This window comes from Nomascus leucogenys, chromosome 16 (assembly GCF_006542625.1).
Source record: "Nomascus leucogenys isolate Asia chromosome 16, Asia_NLE_v1, whole genome shotgun sequence".
Lineage (NCBI taxonomy): Eukaryota > Metazoa > Chordata > Mammalia > Primates > Hylobatidae > Nomascus > Nomascus leucogenys.
Window position 1 is genome coordinate 10,053,416 of NC_044396.1, and position 24,497 is coordinate 10,077,912.

Here is a 24,497-nt window from a genome sequence, read left to right on the forward strand (position 1 = left end):
ATCTCAAGAGGGAGGAAGAAAACATTTTTCCTCTCAAATAAGGATTCTTCTCCTTTTACACATAAGAACCCAGGCCTACATATTTAATTAAACCCTCATCGTGAATGGATTCTGCAGTGTGTGCTCAGGATGATTGGAAGTTTTAGGATGTAGCACAGGTCTTTAGGGCCCCTGTCTAGCAGCCCTGCACACTGACACAGGTGAGTCACATAAGTCTGTGGTGCAGCAACTGCGGGGCAACGTGTTCTGTGGACTTGCACCTCTGCCGTGATGACACACAGCAATCGTGCGTCTGGGCCTCCACGTAAGACGTTGTTAAAACCAACCCCAACCCCAGAGAGAGAAAGCCACAGCGGCCATCTGCCAAGACAGTAACCAGAAGCCGACAGATAGAATTACACTGCTTCCTGGCTTTTCTCGTAATAAAACTAGCAGCAGCCAATCCTTTGCTAACTTAATATAGGCTTTTTCTCAGACAAACCAAGAAGCCGCTGAACTGAGCTGTGCTTTTCCAGGGCATCTCACACTGGGCAAAAGATCATGAAATCAGGGGACTCGGCTCTGGTCCTGGCTTTGCCACTGACTCCCCGACCAGGGCCAACTTAGAGGCATCACTTTCCTCCATGTGTCCGTTTCCCACAAAATAAGGGAAAATCTCTACCTTCCTTCTGTTGCATCAAGCCTGTAATGTGAATACGTGAGAGTGAGGGTGGTCCCCTCCCCCCACTCCCTGCTACAGACTGTTTCCCCCAAAATTCACATATGAATCCCTAACCCCTGATGTGATGGTATTCAGAGGTGGAGTCTTTGACAGGTGATTAGGTTTAGATGGGGTTGTGAGGGCAGGATCCTGACCTGATAGGATTAGTGTTCTTATAAGAAGAGACACCAGATAACTTGCCTGCACTCTTTTGCTCTCTCAGCCCCTACAACCCATGCAATATGAGGACACAGCTGGGTGCTGGCTGTCTGCAAACCAGGAAGAGGGCCCTCACCAGAACCCAGCCATGCCAGCACCTGGATCCTGGACTTCCAGCCTCCAGAACTGTGAGAAATAAATTTCTGTGGTTAAGAAACAACATTCAGTCTATGGTATTTTGCGATGGGAGCCCGAGTAGACTAAGACACTCCCCTAGCCTTGCCTAGTGCTGCCTCAGCCCTGGAAGGCCAAGCTCAGGGCCTCAGGCAGCCTAACAGGCCCTCACAGATCTGTGCGTGGTAGTTGGACTGGGAGTATCGCCAGCAGAGATCCCCCAGTGCCCTAGGCTGACGGCTCTGATCCCCATTGGTGTCCTCTGCTTGCAGAAGGGAGGGTCCCTCATCGGACAGCCCTTGGACCCCTGAGTCCAGCCCCCTTCCAGAGTTGTGCATCTCTGGGGCCCCTCCAAGGAGAGCAGGCCTGGCCCTGAGAGATGGGTCTCCAGGCAGCAATGCCAGGAGCTACCTTCTGAGTCTCCTCAGTGCAGGGAGGTCTGATGCTGGAAGGGGAGAGAAGAAGAGGAATCCCTTAGGGGTCACGGCAGTCCACAAGTTCACATAGCACTGCAACAGCAGTCTCCCTGAACCACACAGTGGCCTTGAAAGGCAGCAACAACCATTCTCAGTTTAGAGATGAGCAGTCAGACCCCAAGAGGGCCAATTCCCTTGCCCAGGGTAGAAGTGACACAATTTAAACCCAGTCTTTGGGCTTCCAGTTCAGTACTCTTTCTGCTCTGCCACACTGTTTCTCAGACATGTGCACAGAGAGCCCCAGGGTGAGGCTGGACACGAGAGCTCTGCAGAGAGGCCCCAGCAGAGCCTGGGGTGGGAGGAGGAGAGGAGAGCCTATCAGGTGGGGGAGGAGGTTACCCATGGGGGTGACATTGGGATGGGCTGGAAGGCACCAGGCCTGTTCAGAGAATAGGGGACTTGCCACTTTGGCTGAAGAACAGGAGGCAGCTTCAGGGAGGGCCCGGGGTGAGGCTAAAGTGGAAGAGGGGGTTCTGCACTCTGCCAAATCAAGGAGTGCGATGGAAGTTTATTCTGGGAGACAGTGGAGAGCCACTGAAGGTTATCAAGTGGGGAGCGGACCCTGTGGCAGGGGCCGTGGGGCAAAAAGACAGGTGTCCTCTATCCATTCACGCTCGCAGTCATTTCATGTTGGCCTCTGACCTCCAACCTCCAGGAGCTTGCAGGCCAGTGTGCAGTGTGGTCCATGCACATCAGGCCTGTAGAGTCTTTCTTGGTGCTGGGATGCCCTTGCACAAGGTCAATCTCAGGGAAACGTCTAGAGAGGGAAGGAGTCCTCTCAGCTGCAGCTGGTAAAAGAGATCGCCCCATCCCCTCCCCCCCCACACCCCGAGTCTGTGCATCTAACTGCCTGAGGCAAAAAGGCCCCTGGGGAGAATCTGGGAAAGCAGAGCTTGGGGTCAGGGGGCTGGAGGAAGGGAGGGGACATCGCTCCAGAGGCCAGAGAACCCAAGGTTCCTGAAGGGGTAGGGGGACAGCAGCGCCCATTTCATCCCAGGGCCCCTGGAACCTCTCCACGCTTTAGAGAACTTTCCAGAAGGTGAGTGACACATTCTTAAGACCACTTGCTATCAAAGCTCCAAGTGGAGGCTGCCTCTATAAAGAGCCAAGGACACTCTTATCTGCTGAGCCAGGCCTGGCTGCCCCCCAACAGGCTTTACCAAAAAGGTGCAGTCATGTCGTCTGGCCCTTTGTCACCGAGAGTAGAACTGGGGAACCTACATCCCAACCCCCAGTTAGCTGTGGCCACACTGAAAACCTAGCCCATTATTACAGGACAGGACAGTCAGAATGAATCATTCTGGGGCAGGCAGAAAGTCTTCAATTAGGGGAATAGCTCAACGCTTATGTATCAGCTGGTGGATTAAATGCATCTCTCATATATGGTTCCTGAGGACAATTCTCACTTATCTGATTATCTCACAAGTTCTCATCTAGACACAACCATATATAAATAACAAAATTCACTATTCATTGCACTGTTGGACATTTACTCATGTAGATGGTTCCACTGTGCCATTGGTTAGAAACCCACTTTAAATGAGAAAATGGGCAACACTTAAAAGTGGCCAGGTCAAAATCCAGATGTGGACCTGGGCAGGGGAGAGGAAGGGGCACCTGATTCAAAGGAGATGGAGCTTCATTTGTTTAGAAGGGCTCATGAGAATTTCGTAGGGTCCTACAACCATCTTGTAGTCAGTTCTTGATTATCACAGGAATGAGGTGGACAGAAGAAGGACTCCTCTTATTCTCAGAATAATCTAAAATGATGGAGAATTAAACAAACCAACAAACCCCTTACATCTGGCTTTGGCATGCTGTCAATGTCGATGCAATTCAACACACCCACCCTCTTTCTGCATCCCCTGTGCCCAATCCCTCCCTGGGCTGGCTGTAGCAGCAGTCTGGGAGGCAGCTGGGCGGGGAGCCACCGAAAGCTATAACATGGATAACCCATTTGCTGAGATCCAAGAATCTGTCCCAAACTGGAAATATTTTCTCGCAGGCAATATAGAGAGGCACGCCCAGCTGTGCAGCCAGCTCATCTGCCTAGATGAATAGATGATATAAAAAGGTGGATAAATTAGGTTGTGCCTACAATTATACCAGTGGTCAGGGAACTTGGCCCTATAACCAGAAAGACCAGCAGGCTGGGGAAGATAAATTGTGGTCCTTTTCTTTCATTTCTGATCCCTTCTCCCAGAATGACTATATTTCAATTCTTTATCTTGGTCCACTTCGAAATAGAATTGCAGGGCAACAAACACACCAGCATTCTTCAGTGAAGGAGAGAAGGAGGTCTGGGAGCATTTTTTTTTTAATTGAGACAGGATTTGGGACCAGCTGCAAGGAAATATGTACCCAGGACACATCATTTCCAGCCTCACCATGTGCTGTGAGATCACCGGGATCAGAAAGCAGGGCAAAGCCTTTCTCAGGAGCATCCTCCTCTCCCAGGACTGACTTTGGAATCACACCCAGCAGAGTTTGAACCCACCACTTACTAGCTGGTGACCTTAGCCTCTTTACTTAATCTGAGCTACAGTTTTTCCTCATCTGTCCCCTGAATGCAACAGCATGTGTGCTTAGCACAGTGCCCAGCATGCAGCCAGCAGTCAGTGAGGGGTCCACATTTTTATTATTCATGTGCCATACTAGCTGGCCGGGGGTAGAGCAGAGAGGGGAGTGGGTGGAGCAGCCACCAAGGCTCAATGGCTAAGAGATGCTGTCACACACATTCATGCGGGCCCAGCAAAGCCTGGAGACAGGACACACAGGCACATATACACATCGGCAGCGCACCCACACCCACACCCACGGAACAACTGTGCGGGTCCCGCTTGTCCTTCAGACACTTACTTGCACACGTCTTCCCATCACTGCGGAGCACGTGTCCCTCAGGACACTGACAGGCAAAGGATCTGTCCATGTTGACGCAGGAGTATTCACAACCATGGTCACTCAGCAGGCAGTAATCCACCCCTGCAAAACCAACAGCAAGGCAGCCTTTTATCAGTGAGACCTCTGGGCGACGGTGATCGGATCAAGTGACCGTCATGCTCAGCCCACCATCCCTCGAAGGCATGCAGTCCCAGTGGACATCCCCACTATCTCCTGGAGCAGAGCAAGGGGCAGGGGAGGGGTGCCCAAGCACGACCTGTGCCCTCTGCAGTTACATAGGTTTCACTCCTGGTGCAAACCTTCCCCTACGAGAGGAGCGCGGAGGGACTCACGGGAGCAGGTCTTGAGGTCCTCGTTGATGAGAAAGCCTTCTGAGCACTGGCAGACGAAGGAATCCTCCGTGTTCAGACACAGCTGCTCACAGCCATGGTCCTGCTGTGCACAGTGGTCCACTCCTGCATGTCACACACACGAAAGCATAGAGCAGCCGAGGGGGCAATACCCCACCAGCAACCAAGATTCAAAAACAAAACTGGAGGCATAACAAGCCACAGGGAAGGTGTCATTCTACCCCACACCGCTGATCCCTCTAGAAAATCAGCCTGGCTTGTTGGTTTTCTTTCCCTTTTCACCCAGGCTGGAGTGCAGTGGCGAGATCTCGGCTCATTGCAACCTCCACCTCCTAGATTCAAGCGATTCTCCTGCCCCAGCCTCCGGAGTAGCTAGCTGGGGTTACAGGTGCCTGACACCATGCCCAGCCTTCTTTCCCATTTCTTTCTTTGAAGAGTAAAGCATACAACCCCAATGGCTGGGAAATGCTGTCCCTGTGTTGATGACAGCAGCACTCTGCCAGGGCCATGGCACACAGAATCCACAGTCTCAGGGCACCTCTGAGAGCAGGTGCAATTCCCATTTCACAGAGAGGAAAGTGAGGCTCAGAAAGGTCAAGGTCAAAGCCACGCAGCTAATAGAGTAGTGCTTAGAATGCAGGTTCTGGCATCAAACTACCTGGGCTCAAGTCACACCTCTGCCACTTCCTAGCTATGGATGCTGGGCAGTCCCACGGCCTCTTTGCCATCGTTTCCTGACTTGTGAATGTGGATGTTGATGGTTGCTTTCTTATAGGAATAGGGTGAGAATAAGAGGGGTTGATTATGTAAAGCGCTCAGAACAGTAGCTAGCATACAGCAACCACTTAATGAACACATTATTATTATCAAGTAGTGCTGAGTAAGAATTAGTCATATAGTTTCATTTCTAATTGAAAATGAAAAAGAGTTGTCATTCTCAATGAAATCAATTTCTATTTTTTTACCGCTATCATCAGGACATCCAGATTAAAAAAACAAACCAAAGCCTGGGACTGCACGTGTGGCCTATCCTGGCATCCAAATGCTGCACAGCTGGTCCTCCGGGTAGCAAGTGCCGAAGGCTAATGAACACACAGCTGTGGTGAACAGCTCCCACTAACAGCCCTGCAGGCTGCCTCCCAGGTTTCCGTTATGGAGAAAATGCACCTCCAGAGACTGGACAGACACTGGAGGCCTTGTGCAGGTCTGCCAAGTGGGCCTCTTGACTCCTGCAGAGCCTGGGACCAGTGCCTTCTGGAACATTCCACTAGTGGATGCACCTCCTGCGAACACTTGCTGGATCTTGGGAGCTACATGCCTGTGTTCACATCCTAGTGTTGCCATTTGCTAGTCACAGGACCCCAGGACAGTGACTTAATCCCTTTGTGTCAGTTTCCCCTTGTTTAAATAGGGACAAGAATGTGGGTGCCCAGTAGGGCGGCTGTGAGGATGCAGGGAGTTTATGCATGGGAAGTGCTCAGGGCATTGCCTGCACAGAGCGAGTGCCTCAGAAGTGCTTGCTGTCTTTATGGCCTGGGCTCCCTGATTCCTCAGGGAAAGCAGAAGCCTGTGGCTTTCTCTAAGGACTGCGAGACAGAAACGGCTTGGTTTCTACTTTCTTAGAGTTGACTAGATCCCAGAGAGAAGGGAGGGTCCCGATCTCTTGTGGTCCGTTCTTAGAGCTCTTCTGGCCCCCGGAGGCATGCTGGGAGGGGCAGTCAGGCCATGTCCCTGATGATCTGCGTGGGCTCAGCCAGGTCAGGACCACCTGCCCTGGGAAAACTGCCAGGGCCATCAGCTGGCAGACCTGACACTCGGGGAAACAGGCAGGATACACACAGATCCATGGTCACCAGGGCATCTCCTGATGAATGGGAGACCCGCTCCCCGCTGGCCTCTCAAAAGGACTCAGAGACATGCAGAGGCAACGTACAGCAGGCACTGACTTTGGCACCACTTTCCAGTTCAAAAGCCCTTTGGCCTCTGAGATCAGTCCTTAGAAAGGGTTTACCGAGGCTCTTTGTTCTCTCTGGACACTAGAGGAGCCACGCTTTCCTGAGGACTGCCCTGGACCTCTTATTTCATCTGGGAAACTTCCCTGCTGGCAGTGTGGAGCCCAGTGCTCAACAGCTGCACTGTCCTCACTCACAATCTATCTCTATCTCCAAAGGGGAGCAGATGTGGGGCTTGCTGAGTGGAAAGGCACATAAAGGGCCCCTTCTGCATAGGCCATGTCATGGAGATGGGCCCCCTCTCCCGCATGCCAAGGGCATAGGGTCCATTGCTACACTCAGGCGCTCCTACCCTGCTGGCCAGGACCCATGGAGATGGTGCCTCATAAAAAACCATGGAGCCGCCCAGCTGGCAGAGCCTGCAAGTTCCCATATATTTACATCACCCAGTGGAGCTTTGTTGTGGCTCTGACACAAGAAAATTAAGACAAGCCTTCTCAGAAAATCCCATGTTTCTTGATTCTGCCCTCAGATCAGCCTCTGCAGCCCATTGCTTTCCAAGGTCTGTCCCCTCCGGCCTCTTGTCCCAGTCTGGCGCCAGGCACTGGCCACTCTCACAGACTCCATGATATGAACTGTTCCCCTTGATTGGAAGTTTACCCTGTGCCAGGCACCAGGCTAACGTATTGAAATGGCTTCTATTTCTCCCTATAAAAACCCTGCTGGAATAATACAACTATTAGTTTTGCTTTTTGTCAGATGGGAAATCAAAGCATGGAGAAGTTAAAAAACTTGCCCAAGGTCACACACATCTAGTAGGTGGGAGACGTTGCATTTGAAATTAGGCTTGTCTGACCTAGTAAATGCGCTCAACAGCAAATACTAATATTACTTAACATTTATTGAGTGCTTATGCCTAGCGTAAGTATTTTACTCCTATTCCTTTTTTTTTTTTTTTTTTTTTTTTTTGAGATGAAGTTTTGCTCTTATTGCCCAGGCTGGAGTGCAATGGCACAATCTCGGCTCACTGCAACCTCCGCCTCCCAGGTTCAAGCAATTCTCCTGCCTCAGCCTCCTGAGCAGCTGGGATTACAGGCAACTGCCACCACACCCAGCTAATTTTTTGTAGTTTTAGTAGAGACGGGGTTTCACCATGTTGGCCAGGCTAGTCTTGAACTCCTGACCTCAGGTAATCCGCCCGCCTTGGCCGCCCAAAGTGCTGGGATTACAGGCGTGAGCCACCGTGCCCGGCCTATTCCTATTAATTCTTTTAATCTTTGCAACCCAAGTCGGGTAGGCCGATAGTATTAATAGTCACATTCTATGGATGATGAAACCGAGGATAAGGAAGGATACACCTGACAGACCATCAGGAAACCCCGGGGGGCTCCAGAAATGACTGGTTGCTAGTGAGCCCGCCCGCGCCTGTGAGTGGACCCCACCCTCCATCAGTACCCCACCCCTAGGGTACACTCACGGCTGCAGGTTTTGCCATTTGGGTCCAGAGTGTAGCCACGGCGGCAGCGGCAGTAGTAGCTCTCCTCCGTGTTGATGCACTCGTGCTCACAGCCCGGTTTGTTCAGTGCACAGTAGTTGATCCCTGAGGGGAAGCAGGGCAGACCTTCCTTCAGACTCTGGGCTTCTCCCAGAGCTGATGGCAGCCTCTCGGGGCTCCCATAAGCCCCCATGGAGGGGGCTGGTGAGTGCCGCCTGCTGAGTTGAGCCGGGAGAGATCATTCATTTGTTTTTCTGCCAACCAAGTGCCAGGCCTTGACCTAGATGTGGAGATTTAATGACGACTAGGATGGAGGCCCTGCCTCAAGGGGTTCAGGCTCTGGTGAGGAGTCAGACAAGGAAGCAACCATAAGACAATGCAGAGCACAGAGCAGGGGCCTCACTGAGTCCTGGGGTGAGAGGGTCTTCCAAGAAGAGATGAGGCCAACTGGAGGCCCCAGGGAGGAGGAGGAGGAGTTCCATAGGTAAGGGAGCTCAACAGGAAGGAGAACGTGAGGACTCGAGGATAGCAAACACAAACGCCTGAGGGTGAGGGGACAAAAAACACAAGTGCTTGGGGATGAGGGAACAGTGAACACAAACGCCCGGGGATGAGGGGAGAGTGAACACAAATGCCCGGGGATGAGGGGACAGTGAACACAAATGCCTGGGGATGAGGGGTCAGTGAACACAAATACCTGGGGATGAGGGGACAGTGAACACAAATGCCTGAGGATGAGGGGACAGTGAACACAAATGCTTGGGGATGAGGGGAGAGCAAACACACACAAATGCCTGGGGATGAGGGGACAGTGAACAGAAATGCCTGGGGAAGAGGGGACAGTGAACAGAAATGCCTGGGGATGAGGGGACAGTGAACACAAATGCCTGGGGATGAGGGCGAGGGGCATGCCTGGGGAGCTGTGAGGAGCTGAGTATGGCTGGAGCGTGAGGAGAGAGATGAGGCTGGGAGGCAGAGGGAGCTGGCCCACCTGAGCATGGCTGGTTGTGCAGGCTTTGCAAGCCCCAGGATGGATCAGTGAAGGCTCTAAACAGGTGACTAGAGGTGACAATGTCAGTGGAGGTGACAAGGCCAGGGTTATGTCTTGAAGAAGACTTTGCAGTAGAGGTGGAAAGGCAGGCAAACTTCACTAAATCTTCAGGAAACCAGGTGAGCTACAGGACGCAGAGAAAACAGCTCCTGCTCTCCGGGAGCTTGTTTAAAAGAGAGCCTGGCACCTGAAGCATACCTGCGGATTCTCCATCATTTTCCGTCTTTGATTGCCAAAGAGCAAGCCAAGGCTCAGTTGAGCTGAGCTAAACTGAGTCAATGGCCAAAGAGCTGAGAGCTGGGGTGAGAGCCACACTCCCTAGCCTACCTCCTTCCAAGATGGAAAAGCTAAGAAAATCCAGTATCTCTCTCTCAAGTTAACCCAATCACTAGGGCTCAAAGCATGTGGAGAGCTTCTGTCTACAGTGACATCTGACAGTGACATTGGATGGCACGAGGCAGAATAAACAAAAGGTGATCTTGCAAAATATCCAGCTATTTAGGGAGGCAGGAGTTGGCAGTTTCATGAAGGGGGTCCAAATGCTTCTCCTTTCTCTGTTGAGATCACGCTGGCATCATATCATGGGACTGGAGGAGGCGCATCTCTGATGCTGCCCCAGGCTACTGCAATTCTGTCCTATGGTAACGTTACTCTATCCATGCTGTGTTTCTGCCAGCAGATGGAAACTGTCATAACCAGGAGCCAATAAGCAACTCCTTTCCTGGTAGAAAATGCTAAAGCCATAAGACCCCACACATAGCAGGCTCCAGGGTAGACGGAGAACTGGAAAAGGACACAAAATGAGCTTGTGGAGAGCCTTTATGAGACTGGTGTTGCGGGAAAAGGTCACCACCGACCTCATTGGCTGGGCTGGATCAGTTTAACTGCACAGCATTGTTCTTTTTCTGGGGATGTGGCAGACACTGTTGGTTGTCTTGCCAATAACCATTACCCCATGACCCCCAAGCATGAGTCATGGCTGGTCTAAGCCAGCGTGGCAACCATGTTCTTTGTCAGTCATTGGTCAAGGGGTGAGAATATGCCCTAGTTCTGACCAATGAAACATAAGAAGTTTACTGGGGGCCCTCAAGAAAGATTTTTCTTCCTGAAAAGACACAGGTGGCCAGGTACAGTGGCTCATGCCTGTAATCCCAGCACTTTGGAAGGCCAAGGTGGGCAGATCACTTGAGGCCAGGAGTTCAAGATCAGCCTGGCTAAGATGGTGAAACCCGACCTCTACTAAAAACAAACAAACAAAAAAAAACAAAATTAGCTGGGCATGGTAGCATGTGCCTGCAATCCCAGCTACTTGGGTGGCTAAGGCACGAGAATCGCTTGAACCCAGGGGGCAGAGGTTGCAGTGAGCTGAGATTGTGCCACTGCACTCCAGCCTGGGCAACAGAGTGAGACTCTGTCTCAAAAAAAAAAAAAAAAAGACAAAGGTGTATGAAGAGAAATGCTTTTCTCTGCCCTCTGTCCTTCCTGCCTTTGAGTCTTGTAGTGTAAGGATATGATGCTGGGAGCTGCAGCAACCATCTTGTAACCAAGAGGTGACAAGGATGAAAATGTAAATGCAACATGCTTTGCCAGAATAGAAAGACAGAAAGAGTCTGGGTTCTTGATAATATCACTGAGTCACTGAGCCATCCATAGGACCAACCACCTTTGGACTTGTTAGGTAAAAAATAAATGTCCTTCTGACTTAAAACACCATTAACTGGATTTCCTGTTTTGTGTGAACAAAAAGCACCATAACTGATACACGGGAAATGATCTGAAATCATAAAGTAATGAATAGATTTTATTTTTACCATGTATCTGCCCAAAAGTTATTTGACGAAGCTCACATCCACAAATCACTTGAAGATATGACATATCACCCTCTTGCCTCAGTGGCTCCTTGCTGCACTGGCTAACCTCTATCTTCCTTCACGGTCAGCTCAACGTCATTTTGTCATCCTTTGCGACCTCCCAGATGAAGTCAGTTCTTTCTACAAGACCTCTCTTTCATAGCATTCATCACAATGCTTATGTAGTATGTTTCATATCTGTGATGCTTCAAAATCTATTTCTTTTACTAGACCGAGTTCCACGAGCAGGGACCATGCCATCTTTATTTTTCTCACTATTAGTGGCAGTCTGATAGTAACTTTAGTGATGATAATCATAGCATCATAGCTGCTGCCATTTCTTAAATACCTGCTAATTGCCAGATGCTGTGCCAACTACTTTACAAACATAACTTCATTTGACCCTGCAAGATATGTGTGATTGTTATCCATATTTTTTTTTTTTTTTTTTTTGAGACGGAGTCTTGCTCTGTCGCCCAGGCTGGAGCGCAGTGGCGTGATCTCGGCTCGCTGCAACTTCTGCCTCCTGGGTTCAAGCAATTCTCCTGCCTCAGCCTCCTGAGTAGCTGGGACTACAGGTGCCCGCCACCATGCCCTGCTAATTTTTATATATTTAATAGAGATGAGGTTTCACCATATTGGCCAGGCTGGTCTCGATCTCCTGACCTTGTGATCCGCCTGCCTCAGCCTCCCAAAGTGCTGGGATTATAGGTGTGAGCCACCGCACCCGGCCTGTTATCCATATTTCAAAGCTGAGGAATTGAGGTTTAGCGAGGTTAATAACTTGATCAAGACCCACTGCTAGTAAAAATGGAAATATGAGTGGGACCCAGACCTGAGGGACCCCTCAAAAGGTCTGTTAAAGGATCTGGCTGGGCACGGTGGCTCATGCTTGTAATCCCAGCACTTTGGAAGGCTGAGGCGGATGGATCACTTGAGGTCAGGAGTTCAAGACCAGCCTGGCCAACATGGTGAAAGCCCGCTTACACTAACAATACAAAAATTAGCCGGGCATGGTGGTACATATCTGTAGTCCCAGCTACTTGGGAAGCTGAGGTGAGAGGATTGCTAGAATCCAGAAGATGGAGGTTGCAGTGAGCCAAGATCGCACCACTGTACTCCAGCCTGGGTGACAGAGTGAGATTCTGCCTTTAAAAAAATTAAAATTAAAAAAAAAAAAAAGAATCTGTGATGTGCCCTCCCAGGTGACTGGTGGCTGGAGCTTGCCTCATGCCCAGAGTATGAGCAGAATGGCTGCAGACAGAGTGCATGGAGAGAAGGCCACAACATGCAGGGCTGGCCTAGAAGAAGAAACATCACCTTGCTGTGTCACTGACCCTTGGCACTCTCTCTGGAACTCACTCCCATGTGGGGAGAGGCAGGATATTGTTAGCTGTGTGCAGTTTCCATTCATCTACCTGAAACTCATCAGCAGCCTCGCCTGTGCAGGCCATAACTGAGTGTCAGGAAATAAGCCAAGAGCTTCGATGGGGAAAAACAGGCCTGGCAATAAAACATCAGCCACAGACAGACAGACAAACACAGAACATGAAGGGCGTGCAGTCTGGGGCCTGTAGGAATCATTCCATCACACCATCAGGGAAAGGTGAAATGATCTTTAGTCAAGTCTCTTTTTAAAACCCAGCATTCAGCCACTGTGGAAAACAGCATGGTGGTTCCTCAAAAAATTAAATATAGAATTAACCATATGATCTAGCAATTCCACTTCTGGGTATACACACCCAAGTTCATAGCTGTATTAATCAACAAAAGCCAAAAGGTGGAAGCAACCCAGGGGTCTATGAAAGGATGAGTACAAAGGATGATGTATAGATACAATGGAATATTATTCAGCCTTAAAAAGGAAGGAAATTCTGACACGTCCTACAACTGAATGAACCTTGAAGATATTATGTCAAGCAATATAAGCTGGTTACAAAAGGACAAATATTTTATGATTCCACTTATATGAGGTACCTAGAATAGTCAAATTTATAGACAAAAAGTAGATTGGTGGCTGCCAGGAGATGGAGGAGGAGGAGCTGGGAAATTACTGTTTAATGGGTATAGAGTTTCAGTTTGGGGTGATGAAGAAGTTCTGGAGATTGAAGGTGGTGATGGTTGCACAATAATGTGAATGTGCTTAATACCACTGGACTAGATACTTAAAAATGGTTAAAATGGTACACTTTATGTTATATATATTTTGCCACACTAAAAAAGCCAATGTTGTCTTTAAGAAAAATTTATATTTACATATTTCAAAACAACATATTGTATACAAGTATACAATTTTTGTCAATTTAAAAAATAGATAAATACCAGAAAGATGTAGAACTATGTTATATCAATTTTAAAAATATAAAAAGGAGCACTCGCTTCGGCAGCACATATAATAAAAATATAAAAAGAAAAACATTTTTAAAAAATTAAAATAAATTAGTAAATAATGTTTCAAGCAAGATTTTTTTTTAAAGAATGATTTACACATGAGATAATTCAACTGAAAAACATTTAGATTCTTAAAGAGGTTATCACCCAGCAATCTGGCAGACAGCTATTCAAATACCACCCTTTTTGGCTGGGAGTGGTGGCTCATGCCTGTAATCCCAGCACTTTGGGAGACTGAGGAGGGAGAATCACTTGAGTCCAGGAGTTTGAGACCAGCCTGGACAACATGGTGAAACCCCGTCTCTACTAAAAATACAAAAACTAGTCAGGCATGATGGTGCACACCTGTAGACCCAGCTACTCAGGGGGCCAAAGTGAGACAATCACCTGAGCCTGGGAGACAGAGGTTGTAGTGAGCTGAGATTGCTCCACTGCATTCCAGCCTGGGCGATAGAAAGAGATTCTGTCTGAAAAAAAAAAAAAAAAAATCTTCTCCAAATGGTTCTTTTTAGCAGAGGTTTAACTGTGGCTCTTTGCCTTCTCACCACCCTTTTGTCATATTTCCTCATGTGTGTGCTTCTTAGATATTCACTCACTCACTTATTCATTCACTAAATATTTATTGAGGACCTACAGTGCATCCTGTATCTGGTACCATGATAGGTGCTCTGACGTGGTACCCACAGGTCAGGATGGACACAACTTAATCTGGTAAGACCCGGAGTGTCCACTAAAGCTCTGTGAGGTCAGATGACAGGAGTGTCAGAAAACAAATCAAACGATCTTTCTGAGTGCTAACTTGTGAAAAGAGTTGGAGCCCTGAGGAGGTAAGACTGAAACCATGAAAGATCAGTGACCCCAGGCGGTACGTTTTGATACCAGCTGAGTGCACAGACAGTAAGTTTCAAAAAAACTGGAGAGGCAACAGGATGTTAAGGCAGTAAGTCCTGTTCCTACAGTTTAGGAAATCCAGGTCCTGAGAAGTAGAAAGTAGCTGCTCAGGGTCACATAACCAATATGAGTGACATTGCCAAGCCTGGACTTCACGTCTCTTGGCTCAGTCGAACCCGTGGGCTTCACACCAATTTTTGAGAGCGCTCATCATGGTACCAGAATCAGGGATCCTGGAGCCCAGCACAGGGGATGAACCCACATCTGATTTGGCCCTAGGGCTCTACCTGGGCATGCAGGGCAGTCGCAGTTTCTGTGCTTTGCACTACTGCCTTAATAATTCATGCCTTAAACTTATGACAGCACTCTCCAGGAGGAGAAATTGTGCCCAGATGAGGAGCAAGAACAAATCCCGGCCAAGAGTCTTTTCTTCAGTAGGATTCTGCCTTGATCTTTCTTCCCCCAGTTTAATTTCGATGACATCGAATTCCTTTAAAAATAGATTCCATATTAGATTTGAAAATTGCCCACATCCATCAACCTCCTATTAAACGTAAATGGCTGTATCCTGGGCTGCAGATTTGTAATGCTCAGATCACTCAAGAGGCCTCAGGCTTCTAATAAAGGACTCCAGATTTTTAAACCCAATTTCTTGGCTTCCCTCATCCACATAATGCTCCAGAGAGACAGTGAGCACTCGCTTCCGTTAACAGCTGTCTGCCCTAACAGACTGAGTGCAAGCATGAAGTCAGGGGCCGCTCCTGCAGGCTGACCTCAGGAGTCAGGGTTGGGTTCACAGCAAAGACAATGGAAAATGTAACGATGAGGCGGGACGTTGGGCGAGGGCTGATGAGGACACTGGCCTTTAGGAACAAATTTCATTTTTCTTGGATGAAAAAGTAGGGAGCCTGGCTAAAGAGGTGCTATACCCACTGAATATACATGGATGAGCATTAGGGACTCTGGTCGGGGCCACAGCTAGCTTGCAAACAGGCCCACCTGGGGACCAATCTGTAGCGCTCAGACCACTCCCAAACAGTCACTCCCTCTCTACTCGCCCTTCCGTTCTCAGTCTTCTTCTTCCCATGATAATGATGCCTGCATTGCACTGGACCTTCTCTTATTCCAAGTGCCTCTCCAGGAAGGGTGTGGAGGGACTAGCAGAAATTTAGGGACTCAGATGGTTGGTAAGAGATGGAGAACGTCAAGAAAATGTCCTCCGCCCATGGCCCCAAGCCTAACTTGTTTCCTTTTCCCCTCCATTAGTAACACATGAGGAAGCCTGCAATGAGCATCTGAGCTGAACCAGATCTAATCACCGCCCACAGAAGAGCTTTGGGTCTGCAAACATGAGTCCACCTGGGAGTGATTTCCCCTGGGTGCAGCCAGTCCCTCACACACCCACTCCTAGCAAAAGGTGTAGATAGCACAGAGGAGTGGCCAGACCAGAAAAGTTGGCCCTCTGACCTATTGCAGGCATTTGTGGTCTTATGGAAAATAGCTTATCTAATTGTTTTCACATTCTGAATGCTCTCCATTAAAATTTTCATTTAATGCTTGAATGTGTCCAGGGTTTGTACCCTTGCAAGGCAGTGGGAATAGTTTTATAAGAGAGGCTCCGTTTCAAAATCCGGGATTTGCAACCATCTGCCACTATACACAGTTTAACACTTGCTAGAATGAGTATGAAAGTTAATCTGTGCTATGAGCAGAATGTGACTCATCTGGATTCAGTTAAACAGCTCATGGTGGTTTTCAAAAAAGATAGATGTGAAACCTTTGAAAACGCAGTCTTGCCAGGCAGAACACTGCTGTACACACCATCAGGAAGAAATGGGTGAAGGAGCATACAGAAAATTACATCCCTCAATGGAAGCTCCAGAGACTTCTACGAATGACATTGTCAGCAGACCCCAAACAATTCAGTGTGCATAAGTGTGGACTGACTAGGGAAAGACTTTCTGAAAAAAAAAAAATCAAAACTTGCACGCCTAAAAAAGGCTATCTTTCTAACAAGATTGAAAAATACCCTCAATTTCTCCAGGATGATACATCGTAGAAAGATTCACTTACTCATTCCCATTGAGCAAACATTGTGCACATCTATGAGTGCCAAGCACTCTGAGCTTTTCAGAATTCAGCAGTGAGAAAAAGATAATCGCCTCTGTCCTTGTGGGCCGTCCATTCCAGCAGTCTCTCAGGAATGGTTTGTCTTAAACAGGTGCCCTCTGGGGCCTGTGCTCAGATCCCCAGTCATGCCCCTTGATGTGCTAGATGACAGGCATTTGAGGCACTCAGCACATCCACAATATCATCCCACTGACACCCTGTACCCCTTGAATATTGCTGGGATGTCCTAAAGTCTCATTTTTCTTCTTCTTTCCTATCAAAGGGAATAAAGCTGCAATGTCCCCCCTCTTAGCATCCATCAAGTGTCTTAACTTGTAAGACTAGAAGAAACCAGCTCCTTCTACCTCTCATCTCTGGGCCCATTCTTTTCTTTTTCCAAGACCCCAATGCTATGGGAATAAGGGGGAGGGAGACTGCACCTGCAATTCACATAGGTGGGAGCTGCAGCTTGGGTCCACTTGGCTAATTGAATCTAATGGCCAGACCCATTCAATATCTAAAAATCATCCACATAATAGGATCTAGTGAGCCAAAAAGTAAAATAAAGGGCAGAATAATGTTAATAGACACAATGCTGAATACAAGCACATCTTGCTTAAGATTTGCACAGAAAGGAAAACTAACTAGAGGAGCATTTAGCAGAAAAAGCCCTTCTCCAACTCTCACTGTAACTTACTTCTGCAGGTTTTCTTATCTGGATTCAGGGTAAAGCCTTTCAGGCAGCGGCAGGAATAGGAATCATCTGTGTTAACACACTCGTGCTGACATCCGTGATTAGATGAGGCACAGTAGTTTATCTCTGGCAAGAAGGAAAAATCACAAGAATGGCAAACCAATCAATAAAGCTAGCATAGGAAAACCAGGGATTTCCAGTCTTCATTTTCCCAAACAGGTAAAATCCCACACCTCAAAAAGTCACACCATGAAGGGGTCTCCCAATAAAGCTACTTCCATGTTTAGAGATATGGCCTCTCCTAAGAGAAACTTCTTCTCCTTCTTTCCTTCTTCTCCTTCTTCCCTCCTCCTCCTTCCTCCTCCCTCCTCCCCCTCCCCCTTCTCCTTCCTCTTTCCCTTCCCCCTCCTCCCTCTTCCCTCCTCCCTTCCTCCTCCTTTCCCTCTTTCTTTTCTTTTTTCTTTCTTTCTTTTCTTCTTCTTCTTCTTCTTCTTCTTCTTCTTCTTCTTCTTCTTCTTCTTCTTCTTCTTCTTCTTCTTCTTCTTCTTCTTCTTCTTCTTCCTCTTCTTCTTCTTCTTTCTTCCTTCTTCTTCTTCTTCTATTATTATTATTATTATTATACCTGGACTCTTCTGCTAGGCAAAGACAAACTTCCTGACATATTACAAGACGTTTATGCAACAAACAAATTTGTGAACGTGCTTTCCTTGTCTTGGTTCATGTAAGAGCCACTAAAATGAAAATGGGGTATTTGCCAGACTGTAGGCTGAGAGTGGTTTAGCTGAGTGTTTTATCGAATTTAAGCAATTAAAACAATTAAACGTTCCCAAAGCCAAACTCCAAACCACTTAAACCCATCAAACAATGAGCCAAACAATAAGACACAAAATCATATCCTGGGAAAAATAAAGCCTAGGAATGAAAGGCATAAATACTCTGAGTTCAAAACACCTCCTGGTTACCTCACTGGGCTTAGCTGCACATAAATAGGATCTTTACCTCAAGATGCACAGAGAATGTGATCTCTAGGAATACACTAATTTAAACCAAAATATTTTTTTTAAAAGTATTTCATGAAATTTGTCATAATGAAATTTTACTTGTGTATTTTTATTTTTTGTTTTTGTTCTTTATTTTTCTTTTTTTGTATTTTTTGTATAAGTATTTTTAAATATGGAAAGAAACTTTTATTGCAGAATCTGAGCAAAGTATTTTCCCATAGTGGAACTTGGACACATTGTTTAAAATTGCTTGAAATAAATGACCACTGATGGAATCTTAAAAGGAGTCTTTGTTTTGATGAGGGTTTTTATTACTTTAAGGGACATTTGAACTGCATAAATAATCTTCCTAACAAATAATTTGGTATAAATGAGAGTTCCCAATCCACACCAGAGGAAACAAACTGAGTAAGGGAAAGACATACAATATTATTGAAAGGAAAAAATGTTGAGTAAGATGCCAATTTTTCCCAATTTAAACTTATGGAAATGTTGAGCAAAATATACAATAATGTCCAATTTCAAAAATGGACTGAGTAGTATAATAAATCCATGTACATATCACCCAGCTTCAGGAAAATCAATCTATGGCTGCTTGGCTTTCAGCTATGTCCCCACTCTCTATAGTAAGATCCCACATTACTTTGAAGCAAACCCCAGACATTGTATTGTTATTATTATTGTTATTATTTTTGTTTGTTTCGAGACAGAGTCTCGCTCCATCACCCAGGCTGAAGTGCAATGTCACAATCTAGGCTCACTGCAACCTCCACCTCCCAGGTTCAAGCAATTCTCCTGCTTCAGCCTCCTGAGTAGCCGGAATTACCAGTGCATGCCACCATGCCTAATTTTTTTTTTTTTTTTTTTTTTGAGATGGAGTCTCACTCTAACACCCAGACTGGAGTGCAGTGGCGCAATCTTGGCTCACTGCAACCTCTGCCGCCTGGTTCATGCAATCCTCCTGCCTCAGCCTCCCAAGTAGTTGGGATTACAGGTGCCTGCCACCATGCCTTGCTAATTTTTGTATTTTTAGTGGAGATGGGGTTTCACCATCTTGGCCAGGCTGGTCTTGAACTCCTGATCTCGTGATCCACCCACCTCGGCCTTCCAAAGTGCTGGGATTACAGGAGTGAGCCACCACACCTGGCCCAGACATTGTATTATTTTGTCCATAAATGCTTCATAATGTAGCTTTAAAACACTGGGATTCTTTATAAACAATATAATTGTAATACCATAGTCATATATAAAGGCATTAAAAAAATCTTTTTCTTTGAAAACAATTTCAAGCTTACAAAAAGTTACAAACATAAAAATAGTACAAGAAACACTTATATACTCTTTACCCAGATTCACCTTTGTTAACATTTTACCCCATTCCTGTGATTACTTGGTCATCTCTCTGACCTATGTGAGGGTACATTACATACATTCTGGTCCTTTCCCTTAAAAACAGTCTGTGTTTCCTAAGAGGAGGGATATTCTCTTATATAACTGCAGTATGGTTATAAATTTCATAAGTTTACATTGATACAATACTTATATTTAATCTACCATCCATATTCTAATCTTGTCAGCTGACTTAATTATGTTCTTCATAGCATTTTTCACCTTCCAGTACAGGATCTAGTCTAGGGTCAGAGATTGTATTTCGTTTTCATATCTGCTTAGTCTCCCTTAATCTAGAACCATGCTGCCTAATATGCCTATTTAAATTAAAATTGATTAAAATTAAATAACAATAAAAATTCAGCCAGGGGTGGTGGCTCACGCTTGTAATCCCAATGCTTTGTGAAGCTGAGGCTGGAGGATTGCTTGAACCCAGAAATTTGAGACCAGTCTGAGAAACATAGCAAGACCCCATTTCTAAAAAAAGAATTTTTTTTTTTTTGAGACGGAGTCTTGCTCTGCTGCCCAGGGTGGAGTGCAGTGGCACGATTTCAGCTCACTGCAATCTCTGCCTCCCGGGTTCAAGCAATTCTCCTGCCTCAGCCTCCCGAGTAGCTGGAACTATAGGCACACGCCACCATGCCCAGCTAATTTTTTGTAATTTAGTAGAGACGGGGTTTCACCATGTTGCCCAGGCTGTTCTCGAACTCCTGAACTCAGGCAATCCACCCACCTCGGCCTCCTAAAGTGCTAGGATTACAGGCATGAGCCACTGTGCCCAGCAGAAAAAGAATTTTTTTAAGTTATCTGAGCATGGTGGCACCTGCCTGTAGTCCCAGCTACTAGGGAGGCTGAGGCCAGAAGATCTCATGAGCCCAGGAGTTGGTGTTTGCAGTGAGCTATGAGCTATGACTGTACCACTGCACTCCAGCCTGGGCAACAAAGCAAGAGCCTGTCTCTAACAAACAAAACAAAACGAAACAAAAATTCAGTCACTGGGTTGCACTGGCTGTATTTCAAGTGCTCAGTGGCCACATGTGTCTCCCGACTACTGTATTGTACGATGCAAACAGAGAATTTCCATCAACCAGAGCGTCCCATAGGATAGTGATGGGCCAGAACATTTCCACAGCCTCTCTTTGTGTTTTATGACATAGAACTTTTGGAATAATACAGTCTCTTCTACTTGTTTTTAGTTTTTTTGAGGTATAATTGACAAAAACCAAACTGCACATACTCAAGGAAAACAATCTGATGCATTTTGCATATGTATCCTGCCATGAAACCATCACCACAATGAAAATAATGAGCATATGCATTACTCTCAAAACTTTCCTCCTGTCTCCTGCTGATTCATTCTTCCCCACTCTCTCCAGTCCCAAATAACCATTTACCTTCTATCCAGATAAATCAGTTTGCATTTTCTAGAATTTTATTTTCTATCTTCTTTTTTTATCTCCCCAAGGAATTTTAAATAAATGTAATCATATAGTATGTATTCTTTTTTGTCTGGTTTCTTTCATTCAGCATAATTATTTTGAGATTCATCCATATTCATATGTGTGTCAATAGTTTGTTCCTTTTTATTGCAGAGTAGTATTTCACTATGTGATTATACCACAATTTGTTTATCCATTCACTTGCTGAAGGGCTGGTTAGCTGTTTCCAGTTTGGGGCTATCACAAATAAAGCAGCTATGAACATTAATGCACAAGTTTTTGTGTGGACATATGCTTTCATTCCTCTTTCATAATGGCTGAGTCATATGGGACATGTATGCTTAACTGCTTAAACATTCCCACCAGCAATTTATGAGAGTTCCAGTTGCTCCGTATCCTCATCAACACTTCGTAATTTTAGTCATTCTAGTGGGTATGATTATCTCAATATGATTTCACTTTGTATTTACCTAATGACTAATGTTGTTGAATATATTTTCATATGCTTCTTTGCCATCTCCATATATTCTTTGGTGAAGTGTCTATCCAAATATTTTTCCCATTTTTATTGAGTGGCTTGTCTTTTTTTTTTTTTTTTTTTTGACAGAGGCTTGCTCTGTCACCCAGGCTGGAATGCAGTGGTGCAATCTCAGCTCACTGAAACCTCTGCCTCCTGGGTTCAAGCAATTTCCCTAACTCAGCTTCCCAAGTAGCTGGGATTACAGGCACCTGCCACCATGCCTGGCTAATGTTCCTATTTTTAGTAGAGACAAGCTTTAACCATGTTGGCCAGGCTTGTCTCAAACTCCTGAACTCAAGTGATCCACCTGCTTTGGTCTCCCATTGTGCTAGGATTACAAGCATGAGCCACCGTGCCCAGCCTGAAAAGGTATTTTTTACATTTCATATTTTGATTGTCCATTGTAAGTATATAAAACTAACTTATTTTTGTATATTGATCTTGTGTCCTGCAACCTTGATAAATTCACTTGCTATTAATAGTTCTAGTAGCTTTTTGGAGATTCCATTGGATTTTCTACACAGGTGACCATGTTATCTGTTAATAAAGATGGTGTTTTTTTTTACAATCTAGGTACCATTTATTTATCTTTCTCTGTCTTATTGCACTGGCTAGAACTTCCAGTACAATATTAAATAGAAGTGATGTGAGTGGACATTCTGTTTTATTCCTGATCTGATAAAGAAAGCACTGTCTTTCACTATTAAGTATGATGTTAGCTGATGGTTTTTTCACTGATGCACTTTATCAGATTGAGGCAGTTACCTTCATTCCGTTTTTTTTTTTTTTTTTTTTGAGATGGAGTCTTGCTCTGTTGCCCAGGCTGGAGTGCAGTGGTGCAACCTTGGCTCACTGCAAGCTCCAACTCCCAGGTTCACGCCATTCTCCTGCCTCAGCCTCCCAAGTAGCTGGGACTACAGGCACCTGCCACCACACCCAGCTAATTTTTTGTATTTTTAGTAGAGACAGAGTTTCACCGTGTTAGCCAGGATGGTCTCGATCTCCTGACCTCATGATCCACTCGCCTCGGCCTCCCAAAGTGCTGAGATTACAGGCGTAAGCCACCGCGCCTGGCCACCTTCATTCCTACTGTGCTGAAAGTTTATTTAAAGAAAAAATGAATGTCAGATCTTATCCAACGCTTTTTCTGCATCTATTGAGATGGCTCATATGGTTTTGACTTTTTAGTATGTTAATATTATGAATTACATTGATTGAGTTTTGAATGTTAAGCCAACTTTGAATTCCTGGAATAAATCCCACTTGGTCATGATGTATTGTACTTTTTAATATATTGTTAAATTTGATTGCTAGAAACTGTTTAAATAACTTTTGCAGGTATTTCATGAGAAATGTTTGTGTATAGTTTTCTTTTTTTATGTCTTTCTTTTCTGGTTTGGGTATCAGGGTAATGATAGCCTCATAGGATGAGTTGAAAATTGTTCTTTCTTCTTCATTTTTTTGGAATAATTTGTGTAGAATTAGTATTAGCTTTTCTTCAAATTTTTGGTAGAATTCACCAGTTAAGCCAACTAGGCTTGAAATCTTCTCTGTGGGAAGGTTTTAAAGTGCAAATTCCATTTCTTTTAATAGATAGAGATCTATTCAGACTATATTCTTTTGTTTTTGGTCAGTGGGGGGACAGGGTCTCACTCTGTTGCCCAGGCTGGAGTGCAGTGGTGTGATCATGGCTTACTGAAGCCTCAACCTCCTGGGCTCAAGCAACCCTCCTGCCTCAGCCTTTCGAGTAGCTGGGACTACAGGCACTCGCCACCATGCCCAGTTAATTTATTTTTTGTAGAGATGGGGTCTTGCTATGTTACTCAGGCTGATCTAGAACTCCTGGCCTCAAGCAATCCTCCCACCTAAGCCTCCCAAAGTTCTGGGATTACAGGTATGAGCCACCATGCCCAGCCTCTATTTATTCTTGGGTAAACTTTAGTAGTTTGTGTCTTTCAAGGAATTTGTCCATTTCATCTAAGTTGTCAAAGTTATTGGCATAAACTTGTTTATGGTTTTTCTGTGTGTATATATATATATATATATATATATATGTATGTGTGTATACGTGTGTGTGTGTGTGTGTGTGTGTGTATTTTTTTTTTTTTTTTGGTGGAGATGGGCTATATGTTGCCCAGGCTGGTCTTTAACTCCTTACCTCAAGCGATCCTTCTGCTTTGGCCTCCCACAGTGTTCAGATTACAGGAATGATCCACCATGCTTGGCCTGTATTATCCTTCAAAGTTTATAGGATATGTATTGATGTCCACTTTCTCATTCCTGATGTTAGTAATTTGTGTCTTCTCTCTTTTTTCTTCCTTGACTAGTCTGGTTAGACATTTATCAATTTTATTAATCTTCTAAAAAAAACCACATTTTGGTTTTTTACCAATTTTCTCTATTGATTTATGTCTTCTATTCCCTTTATTTTAGCTCAGATCTTTATCATTCCCTCTCTCTTGAATGTCTAATATATGAAGACATGTTAACTTCCCTGTTCATTCATTCAGTAAATATTCTCTGAGCATTTACCATGGGGCAGGCACTAGGATCAGCGTTGAACAAAGAGGCACAGTCCCTTGCTTCATGAAATTTGTAAGAGTCCCTTACAATCACTTATATTGGAAAATATTCATTAATCAAATAATGAATAAACATACATTCATAAATTAGGTATATATAATTGGATGATTTTATGAAGAACAGGTATTAAAGACATAATAAAAAAGCAAGAAGAAGAAATTTTCTCCTAGAAAATCAGCAAAATTTTTAAGAATTGCCCCCTTAAGAAACACTTTTTTTTCCTTCAACTTTTATTTTAAGTTCTAGGGTATATATGCAGGATGTGCAGGTTTGTTAGGTAAATGTGTGCCATGTTGGTTTGCTGCACAGATTAGCGCATCACCCAGGTATTAAGCCCAGCATCCATTAGCTATTCTTTCGGATGCTTTCCCT

At 45.5% G+C, this 24,497-nt stretch overlaps 1 protein-coding gene across 1 annotated transcript in view; it reads right to left on the bottom strand.

The window, feature by feature from the left end:
- MATN2 (matrilin 2) overlaps positions 1 to 24,497 on the bottom strand; it is a 146,191-nt gene that overhangs the window by 23,875 nt on the left and 97,819 nt on the right. Inside the window, exons 6-9 of the mRNA XM_004090737.3 lie at positions 17,197 to 17,319; positions 8,190 to 8,312; positions 4,743 to 4,865; positions 4,369 to 4,491 (exon numbers count right to left, since the gene is read on the bottom strand). Of these exons, the coding sequence (XP_004090785.2) occupies positions 4,369 to 4,491; positions 4,743 to 4,865; positions 8,190 to 8,312; positions 17,197 to 17,319 (492 nt within the window). The remainder of the gene's footprint in view (positions 1 to 4,368; positions 4,492 to 4,742; positions 4,866 to 8,189; positions 8,313 to 17,196; positions 17,320 to 24,497) is intronic.